Below are 19658 nucleotides of genomic sequence, written 5' to 3' on the forward strand. Positions count from 1 at the left end.
TCATCTTTGTCCAAGTGTGCACACAAAGAAAACCAGTTCTTCTGCTTCACGTCAAATGGGTGAAAACCATATGAAATCAAGAGGATCTCTACCTCGGATCTCTGCTTTTGTGCTGTGGCTGCACCCACAAGTGGTGGATCCGTGATTTTTCTGGTTCAGTCCGTGGAGGCAGATGTGCTCTGTGATATGATGGTGTTTGGGGGTAGTTTTCCTGTAAAAATGATGAGGACCCCTGAGGATCCCTTCCTCAGATCTCTGTTTTTGCACCATGGCTGCACTCACAAGTGGCGGATCCGTGATTTTTCTGCTTCAAGTCATGGAGGCAGATGTGCTTCGTGATTGGATGGTGTTTGGGAGTTATGCTCTGAAAAAATCATTTGACATCAAGAGAATCGCTTTTTGATTTTATGGATTCTCATTTTACCCAGTCCCCATAGCACATGCTTTCTTCTCAGCTTCGTTCTGCCAAAGAAGAGTGGGATGGGTTAAGGCTTCCTCTGCCGTGCCTGGCAGTGGCTGGCACAGTTGCTCTTGGTGGCTGCTCGGCAGAGGCAGGACAGGACTGGAGCTGAGGGAGAAAAGCCATGGCGCTTCCCTCTCGACTCCTGCCCCATCCTGCCGCCACCGCTGCTGCCACCACCATCATTGCACACAATGATAGCGCAGCAGGGCAGCGGGAGGCTGCTCAATTATCAGGCGGGTTGTGCACCCCAGCGGATCGTCCTTCAACTTGCGCGTCTACCCCACTTTGGAGACCACAGCTCTGGCCAAATAATGTTCAGACAGTCCCTCCTGCCCAGAAACACCGCCTCTCTCCCAAGGAGCAAACGGAGGTGGACTCACAGCAAAGCACACTCCCTCCTCCTCCTCCTCCTCCTCCTCCGCCCATACCCAGCCCCTCCCTGGTGGCCAGATCTCTCCCAAATCGATACATTTGGTGCCTCTGCATCTGCTGGCCTTCCCCCCTCCCTCTTCCTCCTCCTCCGCACGATATCTCAGAAGTTGATACATTTTGGACACAGCCTGTCTGGGCTGCTCCGAAGGCATTAGAAGAGCTGCAAATATATAAGGCAGACCGAGGTGCCTCGTAAGTGACCCACCTTGCTTCAGGGTGCCTCGGTGCTGTTCTGATGCACTTCATAGCAAGATGAGGCACCTGCATTGCTTTGTTTTTGGGGCTTTGGACCGAAGCGGCGCACAGCCCAACTTTTTAGAAAGGTGCTGTTTTTCTCAAAGAAAATGTCTATCACACATAATTAGACATACGAACATAGGAAGATCCCTGCTGGATCAGACCGAGGGTCCATCCAGTCCAGCATCCAGTTTCCCACACTGGCCAATCAGATGCCCATGGGAAGCCCATTGTTATTTCTAGAGGCCCTCCTTGAGAGACCAGTCGGGCTTTATTAATTTCAGAATTTCTTTCTTTTAAAATGATTAATAATTTTGATATGGTGCTTTATTCTCATATCTTTCTTGTTCATCACTCTGAAATCTTTTGTTGTGGAGTGGTATATCAATATTGTAAATAAATAAATAAATAAATAAATAAGCAACAAACAGGATGTGAACACAATAGCACCCATCCCCTCTGCCCCATCTCATGTTCCCAAGCAAGTGGTATGGAGAGGCAGAATGCCTCTGATCCTGCAGGTAGAATACAGCCATCATGACTGTTAGCCTTGGCTGCCTTGAATTTGTCTAATCCCCTTTAATGCCAACCCAGTCAGTGGCCATCACTACATCCTGTGGTGCCATATTCTAGAGTTAAACTATGTGATGTGTCAGTTCTGGAATGAAACTGGATTATCCATGTCCCTCATAATAGCCAAATCCCTGCTCAGAGCCTACTGCCTTGGACCATTCACTACCACTCAGCCTAACCAACCTCACATGATTGTTGTGAGCATAAAATTAGATATCAGCCTTCACCCTTCTCAGAAACTGATCTGCTAGGACATTTAGGCTGGAGTCCCAATGGCTCCTTTGTAGTCACTATTGCTTTTTTGGCTAGATAGCAACCTGAACGGAAGGATGGACAGCCAGGGAAGGAAAATTTGTATCTTATGGATGTGGGAACCTTGTCTCTTCAGTACACAGAAACACCCTTGAGTTAACCAGTTAAGATTATCATTGCCAGTTTGATTACCGGATTAGTCTGCCTTTAATGAGAAAAGTCAGGTATGCAATGCAAGCAGATGCTTGTCTGGATGATCACAAAGGAGGAGAAACCAAATCCAAGTGTGCCATCAAGATTTTTATTTTGTAGACCTAGCACATTTCAGGTGATAGAGACTCTCCAGGGATCTGCAAGATCTTAATGGAAAATAATGTAAAACAATTAGGGATGTACGAAAGTTCCGCCACGGATCTCAGGGAGGCTGAATGCCAGCGCATTGTGCCCCCGAAAATCGGTGGTGGAATGGCCTGCCACCCCATCACCCCTGGGACAGGACTTACCTTGGGAGGATCTTCCTTGCGGCGGTGGCTGCGGCAGCCGGTCTTCCGACCGGCTGCCGCCGCCACCATTTCCAGGTTAAAACACACAAACAAACAAAAAAAGTGATAGGCTACGTAAAGATTTACGTACCCTATCATGGCTAGATTTGTAAAAAAACACCATGATAGGCTACGTAAAAGTTTACGTAGCCTATCACGGCTGACTTTAAAAAAAAAACAACACGCGCGTATGCAAATGGCGGCGGCCATGGCCGCCGCCTTTTGGTTCCTTCTTTTGGCACGTCTTAGTCTACATAAACATTTACGTAGACTAAGACGGCAAAAATAAGGGGAGCGCAAATAGTGTACATTATATAATAATATAACAAATAGCCGCCATTTGCATCCCTGCTAGCCAGTGGCCGGATGACCGGCTGCTGGTGGAGCCGGCTGGCGGCTCCACAGAATCACTACGGAGCACATCCAGCCAGCCAGGATTCTGGGGGGGGGAGGAACGGAGCGCCTCCCCCCCCCTGGTGAGGACTCCAGGGGGAGGGACAGAAAAGCTCTCCCCCCACCATCAGCATAATCCCCGAAAGGTAAGTGATTTTCGTACATCCCTAAATACAATGAATCGCTAGCACTTAGGATCAGATGCCATCTTCTGGTTTCGTTATTAGATGCTTCTTTGTATTCAGATCAGGCCTCAATAGAATAATGTAGCACCTGGGAATAAAGATGCAGCCCAGCAACCCAGCACTGGAGGCCAAGATAGAGAAGATCTGCACAGCAACTGCGTATTTCCCCTTGGTGCTCAGGTAGGTGGGCACAAAGGACACCCACACACTGCAAAAGACCAGCATGCTGAAGGTGATCAGCTTGGCTTCGTTGAAGGACCCAGGCAGCTTCCTGGCTAGGAAAGCCACCGTGAAGCAGATGGCAGCCAGGAAGCCCATGTAGCCAAGTGAAGCATAAAACATGAGAACAGATCCTTCATTGCATTGCAGGGTGATCTGTCCAGGCTGGGAGTGCATGTCAGAGTCAGGGAAGGGTGGAGAGACACCCAGCCACATGGAGCAGATGACAAGTTGGACACTGGAACAAGAAATGACAATGGAGTTGGTCAACCTCTTCCCTAGCCATTTTCTCACTCTGTTCCCCGGCTTTGTGGCCAGGAAGGCCAGCACCACAGTGATCGTTTTGGCCAGCACAGATGAGACAGCGACCGAGAAGATTATACTGAAGGCTGTTTGGCGCAGAAGACAATCCGCTTTCCTTGGCCGGCCAATGAAGAGGAAGGAGGACAAAAAGGAAAGCAGGAGGGAGACCAGGAGAATGTAGGAGAGGTCCCGGTTGTTGGCTTTGACTACTGGAGTGTCTACAAATTTAATGAAGATTCCTAACACAAAGCCTGTGGTTAATGACAAGAATAGGGCAAAGGAAACCAAGGTGATCCCCAAAGGTTCTTTAAAGGACAGAAAGGATATATTCTTGGGGACACATTGATCCCGGTCTCTGTTTGGCTGCTGATGTCCTGGACACTTCTTGCAATGATCCGCATCTGAAAAGAAGGAGAGTGACTTCAGCTTCACTGACATGTATTTGACATTTCACTTGAACATGTCAAATGTTTCATTTTGGGAGAAAACATGGGGATGTGGAAGAGGTCAGGAAACAATCATGGTTTGGATCCAGGACCCCACGTCCATGAAAGGAGGGACCTTCTATGAGAGGAAGGGCTCTGCATCCGGAAGTTGCTCCACCCGATTTTTGAGGAAAATCCCCCCCAGCTCACCTCATTCAGCAGGGTCTCCTGACTCACTGACTGGGCTTGCATGAGTGCCTTGCACTCACAAGGACCTTCCTCTTAGGCCCTGATCACACCTCCGTATGTATATACAGTAAGGATGTTTCAGTTTATGCCTGTATTGATGCCATGGTGGGCTGAAGTGCATGTCAGCTGCCTGTTCTGAATATTCAAGCCACAGCAAAAGGGGGGCTGATATGAACCGTTACCCCCATGGCTTATATAGAGAAGTAACCTGAAAGATCCTTCGTGTTTTAATACACTGAAAGCTGTGTGCTGGGCTGAAGAGGAGGGGTCCTTGTGAGGGGAACTCAGAGGTCCATCCCAATAGCCAGAGAAGGATGCATTGAGTCCCCCCACCCTGCACTGTATCCCAGAAATTGCCTTCCAAGGTCATTTCTTTCAACCCACTTTATGGAATTAATGACTGAGATTCAGAGTACAGATGCCAAGAAAAGATCTGAGTTCAAAAATCTCTTCCAAATCTTCACAGAAAATGTTTGACTGAATAGTTCATTAATTTGTTGAAAGGATATTTAGCCTGCCCTTCATTACAGACACTGAGGTGACATGAAAACTGGAATAATAAGATATCAATATGAAAATTAGAATTAAAAGAAAAGAGCATCAAGATTCAAGAGCATGGATAACACCAGGATTGAAACCAGATTCGCTCAGATGTGCTGGAATGACTGGGCAAAGAAAAGACATCTTCATCTGGGCCGCAATAACATCACAGCCACAGCGGGGAGGGGGGCATTCCTTTAGTGTGGTGCCACAATCAAAAAGGCCCTCCTTCCACTAACCGCAAACCTAATTTCTGATGGTGGGGGCACCCAGAAGAGAGCCTCCAATTAAAAACATAGGGTTCAGGCAGACTCAAATATTACAACAACAACAAAAAATGGTCCTTTCCTCTTAAGTCACCCACCTTCCTGCATGGAGATTGTCCCTTCTGCACATGGAGCGCAAGCATAGCAGCAAGGTGGCTTTCCTTCTTGAATCTCCTTGGAGTATCCAGGGGGACAGCTATCGATGCACCTGGAACGAGGCACGGTCTGGCAACAAAGAGAAGGAGCATCAAGGCAAACTTGTGAGATATATTTGTTTCTATGGATACAGTGTTTGGGAAGGAACCAGTGGATCCAATCCCAGTGACTCCAGGCCCTTGTTTCTGGGAAGCACTTCTGATGCCCCCTGAAATAACATTAAAAGATGTTGTGTTCAGGCTGAAAAGCCAGCCAAGAAAGGGAGGGGGAATGCGCTTTTCTTGGCAGGCCACTCTGGAATCTAAGAGCCACAACATTCTCCCTTTTCCTCTTGGACCAGCAACCCCCTGTCCCAGGAATGGAAGGGCAAACAGGCAAAACAGTCTGCTTGCACTCCTGTTCTGCTTTTCCCTTCCTGTAGCCTTTCATGCTGCCACCAAGTGGGAATTGTTATTGCTCTGGCTGTCTCCCCCAAACCAGCCTTGAACCTCTCTGGGTCTCAGGTATCTGCTTTAGGTAGTGTGGAGTTTGGCTATGTGAAGTTGGGTTGGTAACCCCACACCCCGAAAATGAAGCCAGAGCATTTCCCATGACCAAGTTTAAGTTTTACTCAAGAAAAAGGTCAATATAATAGGGGTGATCAAGCTGCAGCTCACATGGCCATTTCTGTGGGCCCTGCAATATCCCTTTGCCATTGTGATTGCTGCCAAACATTCTGTTGAAATTTATAGTCCCCTTGCTTCCTGAGCAAACGTCTTGACCTCGACTAGGGATTGTGGAGAATTCTGCCATGGATTTCATTCGGCCCCCAGAAACCCATGGCGGAACGGCCTCCCACACCCTGCCCCCCCACGGAATCTTCCTGGGATGAAGCTTACCTGGGGCGGATGTTCCGGCAGCAGCGGCTCCAGCGGCGGTTCCGGCAATGGCGGCAGCTGGCCTGCAGCCAGCTGCTGAAGAATCAAATGGTGGCCACTGTGGCGGCCGCCATTTGCGTCCAGACAGGCTGCCGTGATATGCTACGTAAGTATTTGCGTAGCCTATGATGGCAAAGGCAGCCACGCAAATAGCGGCCACCACACCATCTGCGTAGCTGTGTTTGTCGTCATAGGCTACGTAAATAGTTACGTAGCCTATCACGGCAACAACAACAGCAAAAAACAGCATACACAAAAGGTGGCAGCTACGGCGGCCACCATTTGCATTGACTTTTCCCCCCTGTTTTAGCCTACATAAATATTTACGGAAGCTATTATGGTGAAAGAAAGGTAACGCGAATGGCGGCCGCCGTAGCCACCGCCATTTGCATACGCGTTTTTTTCCCCCTGGAAGCCTGCCCAGCGGCCAGATGTCTGGCTGCAGGCGGCCCCGGCCAGTGGCTCCATGGAATCTCCACAGAGCAGAGGCAGCAGGATTAGGATTTGGGGGGGAATAGGATTTTCAGCACCTCCCCCCGACTGCAAATCACCCCGTCAAAAAGGTAAGTGACTTTTGTACATCCCTAACCTCGACATTCAAACTATACATTTGACCTCTAAACTAGTACTATAGGAGAGGGAAGAAAACAACTACCTATCCATGTAGGTGTTTATTCAATGGTAAGTCCCACAATACTCAGTAGGACCTCCTCCCAGCAAGCATGCATAAGATTGCAGCCAAAGTCCCAAATGGCTGTGGGGTGTTGGACTCGATGGACTTATAGTCCCCTTCCACCCCTACTATTCTATGATGCTTCTATGGATCCATGAATTATTCAACAAATTAATAGAGGGAACACTTAACAGATGTCACAGACAATGTCGTGAAAGAAATCATTCACCCTACCTCATTAAACCGTGTGGGCCACACAATGGCTTCTGGGCTAATGGTGAGCTTTATGTCCTGCATTGCCTGTCCCTCTACACTCCCAATTGTCACTCTGCGATAAGACGTATTGGGGAAAAATATCCAATTCCTGATATCATAGTTGACTGTCCGCTCCCCATCCTCAGACAGATACAGTCCGCCCATGGAAGTGTTAGAAAACTGGACTTCTCTTAGGAAAGTGTGAAGCTAGAATGACAGAGAAAACAACCGGCATTGGGAATACATGAAAGCATGATGGATATCTCAGCCCTGCTGACTTCTCACTTGAATCTCCCATGAATTGAGTCTGTTGCACACCTGGACTCAGTGGATTAATATTGTGTGTGTGTGTGTGTGTGTGTGTATGTGCGTTTGCTGTCACAACTGAGATACATTCTGGAGTCCCTATTTCTGCTCCAGCATTTCGGAATGACCAGATGCAGTGTCATCATTCCTTCTAATACAAACTTGAGTTTCCACATGCTTGTGCTTAGGTAGCCAAAACTGCAGCACTTACACATGAGACAGAGGTATCAGTACATTCCTGCTCTCCCAAGGTATTCTCAGAATACCTGCAGAAAAATACCCTAAAGTGTGGGAAGTGCTTAGAAGGCCCCATAATACCTCAGTTTAAGGGGGATTCAGTGAGTGACTTTGGAGCAATCTGACAACTGCGTTGGAGGGGTGAGTAGAACAGGGTGGCTGGAAACGGGGTGGAGGAGGAGACACATGGAGATTAACGAGGGGCAGAGAGAACCATCTCATTATGTGGATAGGTCATTTCCTGGTTCACACTGAAAAGTTGTTTTTAAATGTCCCCAGAGGCAGTAGTGAGAGCAGTCCACAGAAATCAAGGGAGAAATCCAAGATTTATATGCAGCCTGGATTGGGCACCAGTTTGTCCACTCCCCCCCCCAATCCAAAAATTTAGCACTGAATAGATGGGTTGCTGCTATTCTTCTTTTGTGAGATTTCTTTTTTTAACCCATGAGAAGGGTGTAGTTTCTTCTGTTGCTTTGAGACTGTCGCAGGTGGGGAAGATCCAGTAGATCCAATTGCAGTTCTGTGCATTGATAAAGATCAATCAGATGGGTGTCACTGGGTATTTTTCAGCCATACTTGCGGAATTATTTACGTACGTTCGGGGACCCGGAAAAAAATTGGGGTAATCCGGGGCATGCGGATGGTGGAACGGGCTGGCCCTCAGCACTGGGGAATCCTTGCAGAGCAGAACCGCTCCACGCGGATTCCGCAGGCATGGAACGGATCACCTCCCACCCCCCGCCATGGATTCCCCACAGGAATGGATGGTGGGGAATCCATCCATCCCTAGTTCAGACTGATGCTCATCCAATGCCTGGAATGGGCCATTCCATAGAACAATTGGGCAGGGCTAAATATACCACTCCTTTCGACCTGACCAAGGGGATTGGCAAGTGCCCTTGGATGAAGATGCTGCTCTGCTTTTGTTACGCATTTGGCATTGTTTCAATTTACAGTCCTCTCTTTGGGGTTGAGGAATGAGTCCGAGATCTTCCAGACACTCATTAATGGACTGCTAAATGGGCTGGAGGAATTTGCTCATGTGAATTTGGATGTTGTGGCTATTCTTAGTCAGACCTGGGACAATCATCTTGATCATTTACGCCGAGTGCTTCAACAAATTCATACTGTGGAGCTTACTGGAAGGCCCAGAATTGCCAGTTTGTCCTGGCAGAAGGGAGATATCTAGGGCAAAACCGTCAGATGGGGCAGTATTAAGCCCTGGGTGCTAGAATTGATTCCGTCCAGGACTGGCTCGTACTGATGACCAAGAAAGAAGTCCAGTCATTCTTGGACCTAGTGGGTTTCAACCATAGTTTTGTCCCTCCTTTCAGCAATCTGGGGATGCCCCTGACTGATTTGTGTACAAAGCGGCAACATCCAATGGTCAGAGCAGTGCCAGTGGGCCTTTGATGCTTTGAAAACCGAGGTGATGGACTAGCCTATTCTGCGGGCCCAACACTTGGACTCTCCTTTTGTCTTAGAGACAAATGCTTCTGATTTGGGACTTGGAGCTGTGTTACAGCAGAGGGGCCTGACCACCCTCTTGCCTATCTGGGGAAAAAAATGTTACCTGTGAAAAAAGCCTGGCTACTATTGAAAAAGAGTGCTTGGCCATTGTGTGGGCCTTGGGTAAACTCAGGCCCTACTGGTGGGGTGGAAAATCCAGCTTCAGACAGATCATGCTCCACTTTGATGGCTTACCAAAGTTAACAGTTCTAACCACACATTGCTTCGGTGGAGTTTGGCCCGACAGGACTATGACTTTTTAGTAGTGCATATTATGGGCAAAGAGAATATATTAGTGGATGACCTAACTAGAGTGTAAGCCCCAGATGAGGGTATGGGGTAAACAGCAACCTCATTTGTGACTGTCCTTATTGAAGATCTGTCCAGAATTGTACCAATCCAGCTATACAATTTTGTTTTTAGTGTTGCGATCAAGTCACCGCACTATCCCTTCATGGATCACTGCCTTGTTTTGGTGCAGGGGCTAATGTAACTCTGTGATGCCATAAGCTGTGCCGTGCAGGGCCACCCAAGACGGACAGGTCATGGCACAGATTTCTGAAAAAATGTGGTCCACTGGAGAAGGAAATGGCAACCCACTCCAGTCTTCCTGCCAAGAAAACCCCATGGAACGTATCTCAAGGCTAAAAAATATGACGCTGGAAGATGAGCCCCTCAGGTCGGAAGGTGTCCAATATACTACTGGTGAATAGCAGAGGGAATTTCCAAGCAGCGCCAGAAAGCGTGAAGCGGCTGGGCCAAAGCCGAAAGGACACTCAGCTGTGGATGTGTCTGATGGTTAAAAGAAAGTCCGATGGTGTAAAGAACAATATTGTTTTGGAACCTGGAATGTCAGATCAATGAAGCCTGGTAAGCTGGAGGTGATCAAACATGAGATGGCAAGATTGAACATCGACATCTTGGGAATCAGCGAACTAAAATGGACAATCATGGACGAATTTAATTCAGGTGACCATTATATCTACTATTGTGGGCAAGAATCCCTTAGAAGAAATGCAGATTCTTATTGCGTGCGCCTTTTTTTTTACCCAGACGTTTTAGGCTACGTAAAAACTTACGTAGCCAATTACGTCTGGGTAAAAAACAAACAAACCGAATATGCAAATGGCGGCAGCCGCTAAGGCCGCCGCCATTTGCATTCCTTATTTTTCTTCATCTTGTTTTTTATTGTTTTTACAGAGACGTGATAGGCTACGTAAAAATGTATGTAGCCAATCAAATCTCTGTAAAAAAAAAGACAAAAAAGACAAGACTGGAAATGGCGGCGGCGGCAGCCGTTCGGAAGACCAGCTGCCACTGCCACTGCTGCAGCCGCCACTGAAGCCGCCACTGCAGCCGCCGCCACCCAGAACATCCGCCCCAGGTAAGTCTCATCCCGAGGGGGATCCAGCTGCAACTCACTAAAGAAGCTTTTTGGCAAAGCCAGCTTTAAGAGGAAGACCTCGTCAAGCCAAATTCCCTGACTGTTTCTCCTCAGGGGCTGGGACAGATCTCTGCACTTCACACATAGATGCTCATAAGGGCTGGGTGGAAGACTTCTCAAGGGGGCACGGGATGACACACTCAGGGCACCCGAGAACAACCACTAGATGAAGGAGAGGATTTTAATGTCAAAATAGCAGGGAAATGATTTATCTCTACCAGAAACCTCTAGGGTGGCCAGTTCTGAATCACCAAAGGAGAGGAAATACATAACCAAAAACCAGGATAAAAGGAGACACCATATTGCAGGTCAGCCCTTCAAATACAGGACGTCTCCACAACAGAGGACAGGCCTCTTGCAGCCCTTCAGATAAAGGATGATACTCTGGAAAAGAGGATAATTGGCCACCCAGGAAGCTTCACAAACTGGAGTTGCCTGCCTCAGAATTGTTACTTTCTTTGCCTCCTTTCTTCATATTTAACCTGGCTCCTATATTTGAGATATAGGATCGTGTTTCCAGAGTTGGACAACAGATGGCAATTTGCAGTGATGTTGGAATAGGGCAAGGAAATACCTGCCATGGCTGCAGCCTTTGAGGTTCCAGCCTGGCTCCTCTACCCACCAGCAGCGTTCTCTTTGATTGGGAGGGATATGCAGCCTCCAAGGCATGGGCCACGGCTTGAACACTGTTGTAAATACTGTAGCTGTCTTGAGACAGGGTTCTCTCAGTCTCCTCCTGGGGCAGCATCTCCAGTTTCTCTTTCTCCGTGCATCTCGTCCAGCCTTTCATAGACAAGACATGCTTTGAATAGAAACAATGAAATGCTGTCAGCCAAAACTGTGTCGTATCCAGTGACATTGGGCCGTAGTTGTCATCTTTTGTCCCTCTCTTGGTCTTCACCACAAAGGAAAAAGAACCATGGAAGTAGTAGAAGGGTTGGGGCTGAGACAGCACATTCAAGAAGATGTCCTGAAAAGATGTTGTGATCCAGACTTTCAGCCCAATCTGTTCCTCTTCAAGCCTTCTGTGTATTAAGATGAATGGATTAAATCCATAGCTAGAGTCCCACACGTAAACATATACATTGACTCGTCTCCACATGACAAGTGGCTCACTCTGGAACAAGCGAAGATAATTCATTCGTACTAACAGTCTCTTTGAGAAGGCAACACAAATTCCACTGCTGATCATCAGGGGGGTCAAGGTTCTCAAGAACCTTTCTCCATTGTCATTGCTTGGAGCAAGGAGACCGATCCACGTCCACCCAAAATGCAGGAGCAGTTTGACCATTCCTGCAACCTCGGTTTCTTCCTTTGGGACCGTGCGGTAGATAAAAGGAAACTGATGTTTATCATGAAGAACATGAGCCACAGAGCCGTAACTCACCTAGCAAGGCGAGGAAGAGAAAGGTGCTTAGTTTTTAGATGAAAATCAGATGATTGTAATCTCGAATTCTTGATATCTAACACAGTGCCTGTCGCATGAGGGCTGAGGGGTCTATGGGGAGTGGGGAAATGCTAAAACCCCTCAAGGACAACTTGTGGTGCAACCCCTCTCTGTGTGCTGCTGGAAGAAGGACTTGGCAACCCTGGGGCATCCTTGTCAGTGGGGCAAGGCCTTCCGAGACAACCCAGTGCCCAAACAGCAGCATCCCAAAGACAGTGATTTATTTTTAAACCTTTGATTGGTACCCCCACCTTTCTACCAAGAAAAATGGCACTAAGGCAGCTTACAAACATGAATAAATCTGTACCCCACCAGTAGCAAATTGCACCCATCCACTTAGTCAAAGGAGTGTAAAGTGATACATTTGAGGACACTATTGGATGAGGTGCAGGAGTGAGATTTCTCTTCGTGTCCCCATTCTACGCTGCACCATTGCTTCTACATGGCTTCTACATTCTTAACAAAGTAGAACACTAGCAACAACATATCTGTTTGCCAATCCATGTGCAGAATGCAGCAGCTTGGCTGCTGTCAGGGGGCAGGGGCTGCCCCTTTTCAGCATGTACCTCCTCTGCTGAGGGAGCTGCATTGGCTGCCCATTTGCTACCGGGCCAGGTTTCAGGCTTTAGTACAAGTATACAAAGCCCTAGACAACTTGGGACCAGGACATCTGAGAGAGCGCCTTCTCCCTTCTCAACCCACCCCATCCCTGAGGGCATGAGAGGGCAAGCTCCTGGTGGTTCCGCAAGGACCTATGGCCCGGCTGGAATCAACTATGAAAACAGCCTTCAGCGTGGTGTCCCCCTTCCTGTGGAATTCCCTTCCCTTGGAGGTCAGGCACGCACCAGCACTGTGCTTTTACCAGCACTTCCTGAAAACAGCTCTGTCCCAGGGTGCATTCCTTAATTGACCAGTCACGGTTTTTACTGGTACTCTGTTTTTTATATATACAGCATATATATATATATATATATATATATATATGTATGTGTGTGTGTGTGTGTGTGTGTGTGTGCGCATGTATAGATATATAGTATAATTTTAATCTATAGTTTTAAACTTTTTATCCTTTTACTGTTTTGTCTCTTGCGTTCCAACTCCAAAATCTGTTCCAGATAAGGAGAAGTATATAAATATTCTAAATACATACATACATACATACATACATAATTAAATAAATGCACTTTTGCATTTTAAACTCAATGAAATCACAGCACCATCACGACTACAGGAATAAAATGGAATTTGCTTCTCCTTCCCTGATGGTGTCATTGCCTCCAAAAGCTATGGATTTCTCCAGATCCCCATCAAATATGATGGTTCATTCCCAAGGTATTACACCCCCCTCCACAACAGTTTGGTGATTTTGTTTTGTATATCAGGTTTTATTATATTTAGCACTTTATAAATGATGATGATAATGAGGGTTACCCATGGCTCTTTGTCCTTTACAAATTTGGGGCTTTTCTTGCTTCTCGGAACCACCTTGGAGCAAAAGAGGAAGGAGAGAAAAAGCTCCTTCTGAAACAAAATGGAGAAGAAAAAACAGCTGAAGGGAAAGAGACTAACTCTAAGGTTTGCAAAGAGAAGTAACAGGAAAAAGAAAAAGACCAAAAAAGGACTGAATAGAGGGATTCATGGAGAGATAGAAGAACAAGCTCTATCTAAGGAGAAGGGAAGGAATAAACAGAGGGTCAAAAGAAATCTCCCCTTCATGGATCACTGCCTTGTTGTGGAGAAGGGGCTTGCGTAACTCAGTGAAGCCATAAGCTATGCCGTGCAGGGCTACCCAAGATGGACAGGTCATGGCAAAGAGTTCTGACAAACTGTGGTCAACTGGAGAAGGAAATGGCAACCCACTCCAGTATTCTTGCCAAGAAAACCCCACAGAACGTATCACAAGGCTAAAAGAGATGACGCCGGAAGATGAGCCCCTCAGGTCGGAAGGTGTCCAATATACTACTGGGGAAGAGCAGAGGCTATTTCCAAGAAGTGCAAGAAAGAGTGAATCAGCTGGGCCAAAGCCGAAAGGACACTCAGCTGTGGATGTGTCTGGTGGTGAAAAGAAAGTCCAATGCTGTAAAGAAAAATATTGTTTTGGAACCTGGAATGTCAGATCAATGAATCCAGGTAAGCTGGAGGTGGTCAAACATGAGATGGCAAGATTGAACATCGACATCTTGGAAATCAGCAAATTAAAATGGACAAGCATGGCCGAATTTAATTCAGGTGACCATTATGTCTACTATTGTGGGCAAGAATCCCTTAGAAGAAATGCAAATTCCATAGGAACTATGGATGGAGGTCTGTAACATTGTTCAGGAGGCAGCAACTCAATCCATCCCAAAGAAAAAGAAATGCAAGCAAGCAAAGTGGCTATCTGATGAGGCTTTACAAGTAGCTGAGGTAAGAAGGGAAGCGAAAAGCAAGGGTGAAAGGGGAAGATATATCCAACTGAATGCAAAGTCCCAGAGAATAGCAAGGAGAGACAAGGAGGCCTTCTTAAATGAACAGTGCAAAGAAATCGAGGAAAACAATAGAATGGGAAAGACTAGAGATCTTTTCAAGAACATCGGAGATCTCAAGGGAACGTTTTGTGCAAAGGCCAGCATGATAAAGGACAAAGAAGGCAGGGACCTAACAGAAGCAGATCAGATTAAGAATAGGGATGGGGGAGAATTCCTCCCCGAAACTTTGGGGGGCCAAGTGCCAACGCATTCGGCCCCCCGAAATCGGCGGTGAAATTCTCTGCCCCCCCGCCACCCCCCCGCCACCCCCCCCCGGGATGGAACTTACCTTTCACGAATGTCCCTCCCGGCGGCGGGTCAGTCTTTCGACCGGCTGCCGCCGCCGCCATGACAAGGAAAGTTAAAAAAAAAAAACCCGCCCCCGTGATAGGCTACATAACGATTAACGTGGCCTATCATGGCTAGATTTGCAAAGTCACCCATGTAACACAAATAGCGTTGCCCTTATTTTCGCCGTAGTCTACGTAAATCTTTACGTAGACTACAGGGACCAAATAAGGAAAGCAAATGGTGGCTCCCTATGGGGGCCGCCATTTGCGTACATGCTTGTTGTTTTTTTTTCAAAGTCACCTGTGATAGGCTATGTGACGATTAACGTAGCCTAACATGGGTGACTTTGCAAATCTAGCCGTGATAGGCCACGTTAATCGTTACGTATCCTATTACAGGGGTGGTTTTTTGTTTTTTTTTCGCGGCCGGGTAGACGGGGCGCTTCTACCTGGCCTGACTTTCGCCGGCGAGGGATGGGGCGCCTCCCGCCCGGCCTGAATTTCGGCCAGGCGAGGCGGGAAGACACCACCCTCTCACATGAACTTCAGGGGGAGAAGCGAAGCACCTCCCCCCCACCGTGAAAAAAGCTGCGGGAGAAGGTAAGTCCCTTTTGTACATCCCTAATTAAGAAGAGGTGGAAAGAATACACATAAGAACTATGGAGGAAAGATCTGAATGTCCCCGATAGCCATGGTAGTGCATTCACTGAACTTGATCCAGACATCCTAGAGAGTGAAGTCAAGTGGGCCTTAGGAAGCATTACTAACAACAAAGCTTGTGGAGACGACAGTATTCCACCTGAGCTATTTAAAATCCTAAAAGATGATGCTTTTAAAGGGCTGCACTCAATAAGCCAACAAATTTGGAACACTCAACAGTGTCCACAAAACTGGAAAAGGTCAGTTTACATTCCAATTGCAAAGAAGGGCAATGCCAAAGAGTATTCAAACCACCGTACAGTTGCGCTCATTTCACATGCCAGGAAGGTGATGCTCAAAATCCTACAAGCTAGGCTTCAGCAGTATGTGAACCGAGAACTACCGGAAGTACAAGCTGGGTTTCGAAGAGGCAGAGGAGCTAGAGATCAAATCACCAACATTCGCTGGATCATGAAGAAAGCAGGAGAATAACAGAAAAACATCTATTTCTGCTTCATTGACTATGCTAAAGACTTTGATTGTGTGGATCACAAACTGTGGCAAATTCTTACAGAGATGGGTGTACCAGACCACCTTACCTGTCTCCTGAGAAACCTGTATGAGGGTCAAGAAGCAACAGTAAGAACCAGACATGGAACAACTGAATGGTTCAAAATTGGGAAAGGAGTACGACAAGGCTGCATATTGTCACCCTGCTTATTTAACGTATATGCAGAGTACATCATGAGAAACGCCGGGTTGGATGAATCACAGGTTGGAATTAAGATTGCTGGGAGAATTATCAACAACCTCAGATACGCAGATGATACCACCCTAATGGCAGAAAGTGAAGAGGATCTAAAGAGCTTCTTGTTGAGGGTGAAAGAGAAGACAGAAAAAGCTGTTTGAAACCCAACATTAAAAAAACTAAGATCATGGCATCTGGCTCCATCACTTCCTGGTATATAGAAGGGGAAGAAATGGAAGCAGTGACAGATTTTATTTTCTTGTGCTCCAAGATCACCACAGCCGGTGACTGTAACCATGAAATTAAAAGACGCTTGCTCCTAGGGAGGAAAGCTATGGCAAACCTAGACAGCGTAGTAAGAAGCAGAGACATCACCTTGCTGACAAAGGTCCATCTAATCAAAGCTATGGTTTTCCCAGTAGTAATGTATGGCTGTGAGAGCTGGACTATAAGGAAGGCTGAGTGCCAAAAAATTGATGGTTTTGAACTGTGTTGCTGGAGAGGACTCTTACGAGTTCCCTGGACTGCAAGGAGGTCAAATCAGTCCATCCTAAAGAAAATCAACCCTGACTGTTCATTGGAAGGACAGGTACTGAAGCTGAAGTTCAAATATTTTGGCCACCTAATGCGAAGAGAAAAGTCCCTGGAAAAGACCCTGATGCTGGGAAAGATTGCAGGCAAAAGGAGAAGGGGAAGGCAGAGGATGAGATGGCTAGATAGCATCACCAATGCAATGAATATGAACTTGAGCACACTCCGGGAGAGAGTGGAGGACACGAAGGCCTGGGTTGCTATGGTCCATGGGGTCAGGAAGAGTGGGACATGACTTAATGACTGAACAACAACAACAACAACAACAAAAGAATTCTAAATGTGTAACAGGGGGGACGAAATGTCTTTCAAACCATTTGTAAGGACTGTGGTCTTCCTTTAGCCTCAGGTGTTGGTGCTCCGTGCCCCCTTCTTGGCTCCAGTGTGGAATTACATGGAGCTGACCTCCTCCCCACTCCCAATTCCTACCTGTGGGATTTTGTAGATGCTGGACATGGCTGAAATATGGATGGCGATGTCAGACTCAGCCCCTTCCACAATGGCCACCAACTTGTTCCGTCCTCCGCAGCTGTAGTTGGGAATGCTGTTTGCTCCACCAGCAAGCAGGTCTATCATGGCATCGGAAGTTATTCTCCCATGGAAATGGGTCTCATAGATGTTGTAGCCCAGAGTGATGTTGGGTAAGAGCTTTGAATTCTGATTGATCTCAGAAATGGCAAGAAAGAAAGACAAGATGTGCCAGTATCTGTCATGTATCTGTTTTGTCCTGCTGCAGAAAGAAAAAGAACCGATGGTGACACACTGTAATCCCCTAGTCAATGAACAAAGTCTCATTCTTTCTTTTATTAATTGAAAACCCTTCCAGACTTCCAATGGCTTGTTCACATGGGAGGAGACGGTCCTGCACGTAGCCAGGTCCCAAGTCATTTGCCTCTAAAATCCTCATCTGGAAGCACCCTATGGTATAGCCAAGTGGGGATAGTGCTTTACCTATGGTGACCAGGGACACCAGAAAATCGGAGCTCTCTCTAGCAAAGGGAGGCAGTTGGAGGGCAGTTGGGAGAGCATTAAAATTGCCAAGAAAGAATTGCTTACCTATCAATGCTGGTTAGTGGGGGCTCAGAAAAGACGTATGGGTCTTGATGGGAAACATATTTTGAAGAAATAACTCCGCTAATGAGGAGGTCTCCTGGTCTGTAATAATTGTTTGCTTTCGATTGATCCGGGATCAGATTCAAGGGGCATTTTGCCTTCTGCATCTCACAGGCCGCACAGGGCAGCAACAGAAGCATAACAAGCAGCAGCAATGTCATACTGGCCCTTCCTGCTTGCTACACCTCCCTTGTGACTCCTGCTCTCCCATCCAATCAGAAGAAGCCGGACAACTCTTGCAAGACAGGCTGCTGTGCCTTTGCAAATACAATGAGCTCAGAGCCCAATACGGGACCTACTGAATGTCACACAGGGATAGTCCCACTCCCGCCCTGCCTGCCTGGCCGCCTGCCTGCCTCCCTGCCTTAAATCTTAGCACAGGAACTATTTCATGCACCAGAAATAGTTACCACATGCACTAAAACATTCAGGCACCATGGAAACAGAATGCCCTTCATTCTGCTCTTTAGTGTATTGGTCTCAAAGGCAATCTCCAGTAAAATAATAGTAACAGTAGTAATAATCTTTTGAGGTTTGGCAAGAATGATAAATAATTCACTATGATATAGATAATTATAAGGGGAAGGAGCATCACCTCTGCACCTTCGTGGACTGTCTGCATGGCTTGAGGCACAGGTGGAGCACAGGAGAAAAACATCTTTGCAACAACTCATCAAAGTTAGCATCATGTCTATTATGGGTTTCAGTGAAGGGCGAAGGTGAGCTTGGCCTGACACTGACTGACAAAACACCTTCACAACAGCCAGGATTAAAATAATCTTTTAGCATGTATGTTAATTTACGCACAACACTGAGTGGTCATGAGTTTCTTACCAGCAGCTGGCATTGGTGCAAAATTGGTTTCTCCTGGTGCTGAAGCCTGCTAGTGTGAAAAGGAGTTGATCAGTGTGCTGGTACTGAAACCCTTCCTCTGCCTGGTACTCAGTGTTTTCTGTAGTTTACTTGTCCTGTGCCTCCAATGGAAGCCATTTTGTGATGATGCCCAGTACAATTTCTCCAACTGCCAAATTTGTCATCAGTCCAAAGGGGTTGCCTACCCTTGCAATTGTACCTCTCTGGCAGGATAGGTCAGTTTTTCCAGCCGCTATAAATGTGGGTTTTCGACAGAGGGCGTTTCTCTCCTACTGGTTCTACCAGTGGGCTTGTTAAATCTTGCTTTGGAAAGTGGAACTTTTTAAGATCCATCATTAGACATTTCAAGTCATTGGAGTAGCTGTATTCATGGCCAGTTCAGAGGGAAGAAGCAAGCTTGCATTCTGTTTAGCGATGTCAGAGGAGTCCATCTGGAGGGTCAAGTTTGCTTAGCTTTTGGCAGCTTGTCCCCCCAGATTCTGTCTCACTTGTCCACAAGCTGGCCCGACTCGACCTGTGTCGACGCGGGCCAGCTGGCAGACTTCCGCCGCCACCGTTGCCATTGCCAGCTGATCTGCACGACTCTCTCACTGGAGAGAGGTGTGCAGAGCAGCTGGCAATGAGGATAGTGGCAGTGGCAGGGAGAGAAGGAGCCATGGCGTTGTCCTTTCTGCCACCACTGGGCACTGTGCACAACTGTCTCCTTCTCCCTGCCAGGCCCCAGGGGGGAGAAGGAGAGACTTGCACACAGTGACTGGTGGAACAATTGCCTATCACTGGCAGCTGTATGCAAGTTTCTCCTTCTCCCTGCAAACACAAGCTGAGCCAGGGGCTCAAGGAAAATCTGGCAAGCCCCCAAAGGGCTGGATTTCCC

The 19658-nt window shown here is 47.2% G+C and overlaps 1 protein-coding gene across 1 annotated transcript; it reads right to left on the reverse strand.

Moving 5' to 3' along the window:
- Positions 1-2243: 2243 nt before the first annotated feature.
- Positions 2244-18072, reverse strand: LOC146356470 (vomeronasal type-2 receptor 26-like). Its single transcript, XM_084830135.1, has 7 exons — positions 17855-18072; positions 17228-17528; positions 13455-13544; positions 11151-11963; positions 7060-7287; positions 5178-5304; positions 2244-4000 (listed from the first exon to the last, which is right to left on the reverse strand). Exons 1-7 carry the CDS (start codon positions 18070-18072, stop codon positions 3090-3092), a joined length of 2688 nt encoding a protein of 895 aa, XP_084686261.1. The 3' UTR covers positions 2244-3089.
- Between the last annotated feature and the right edge of the window lie 1586 nt (positions 18073-19658).

This window comes from Heloderma suspectum, chromosome 2, assembly GCF_057233095.1.
Source record: "Heloderma suspectum isolate Gila_16-S chromosome 2, 16-S_ref, whole genome shotgun sequence".
In the NCBI taxonomy this organism is placed as follows: domain Eukaryota; kingdom Metazoa; phylum Chordata; class Lepidosauria; order Squamata; family Helodermatidae; genus Heloderma; species Heloderma suspectum.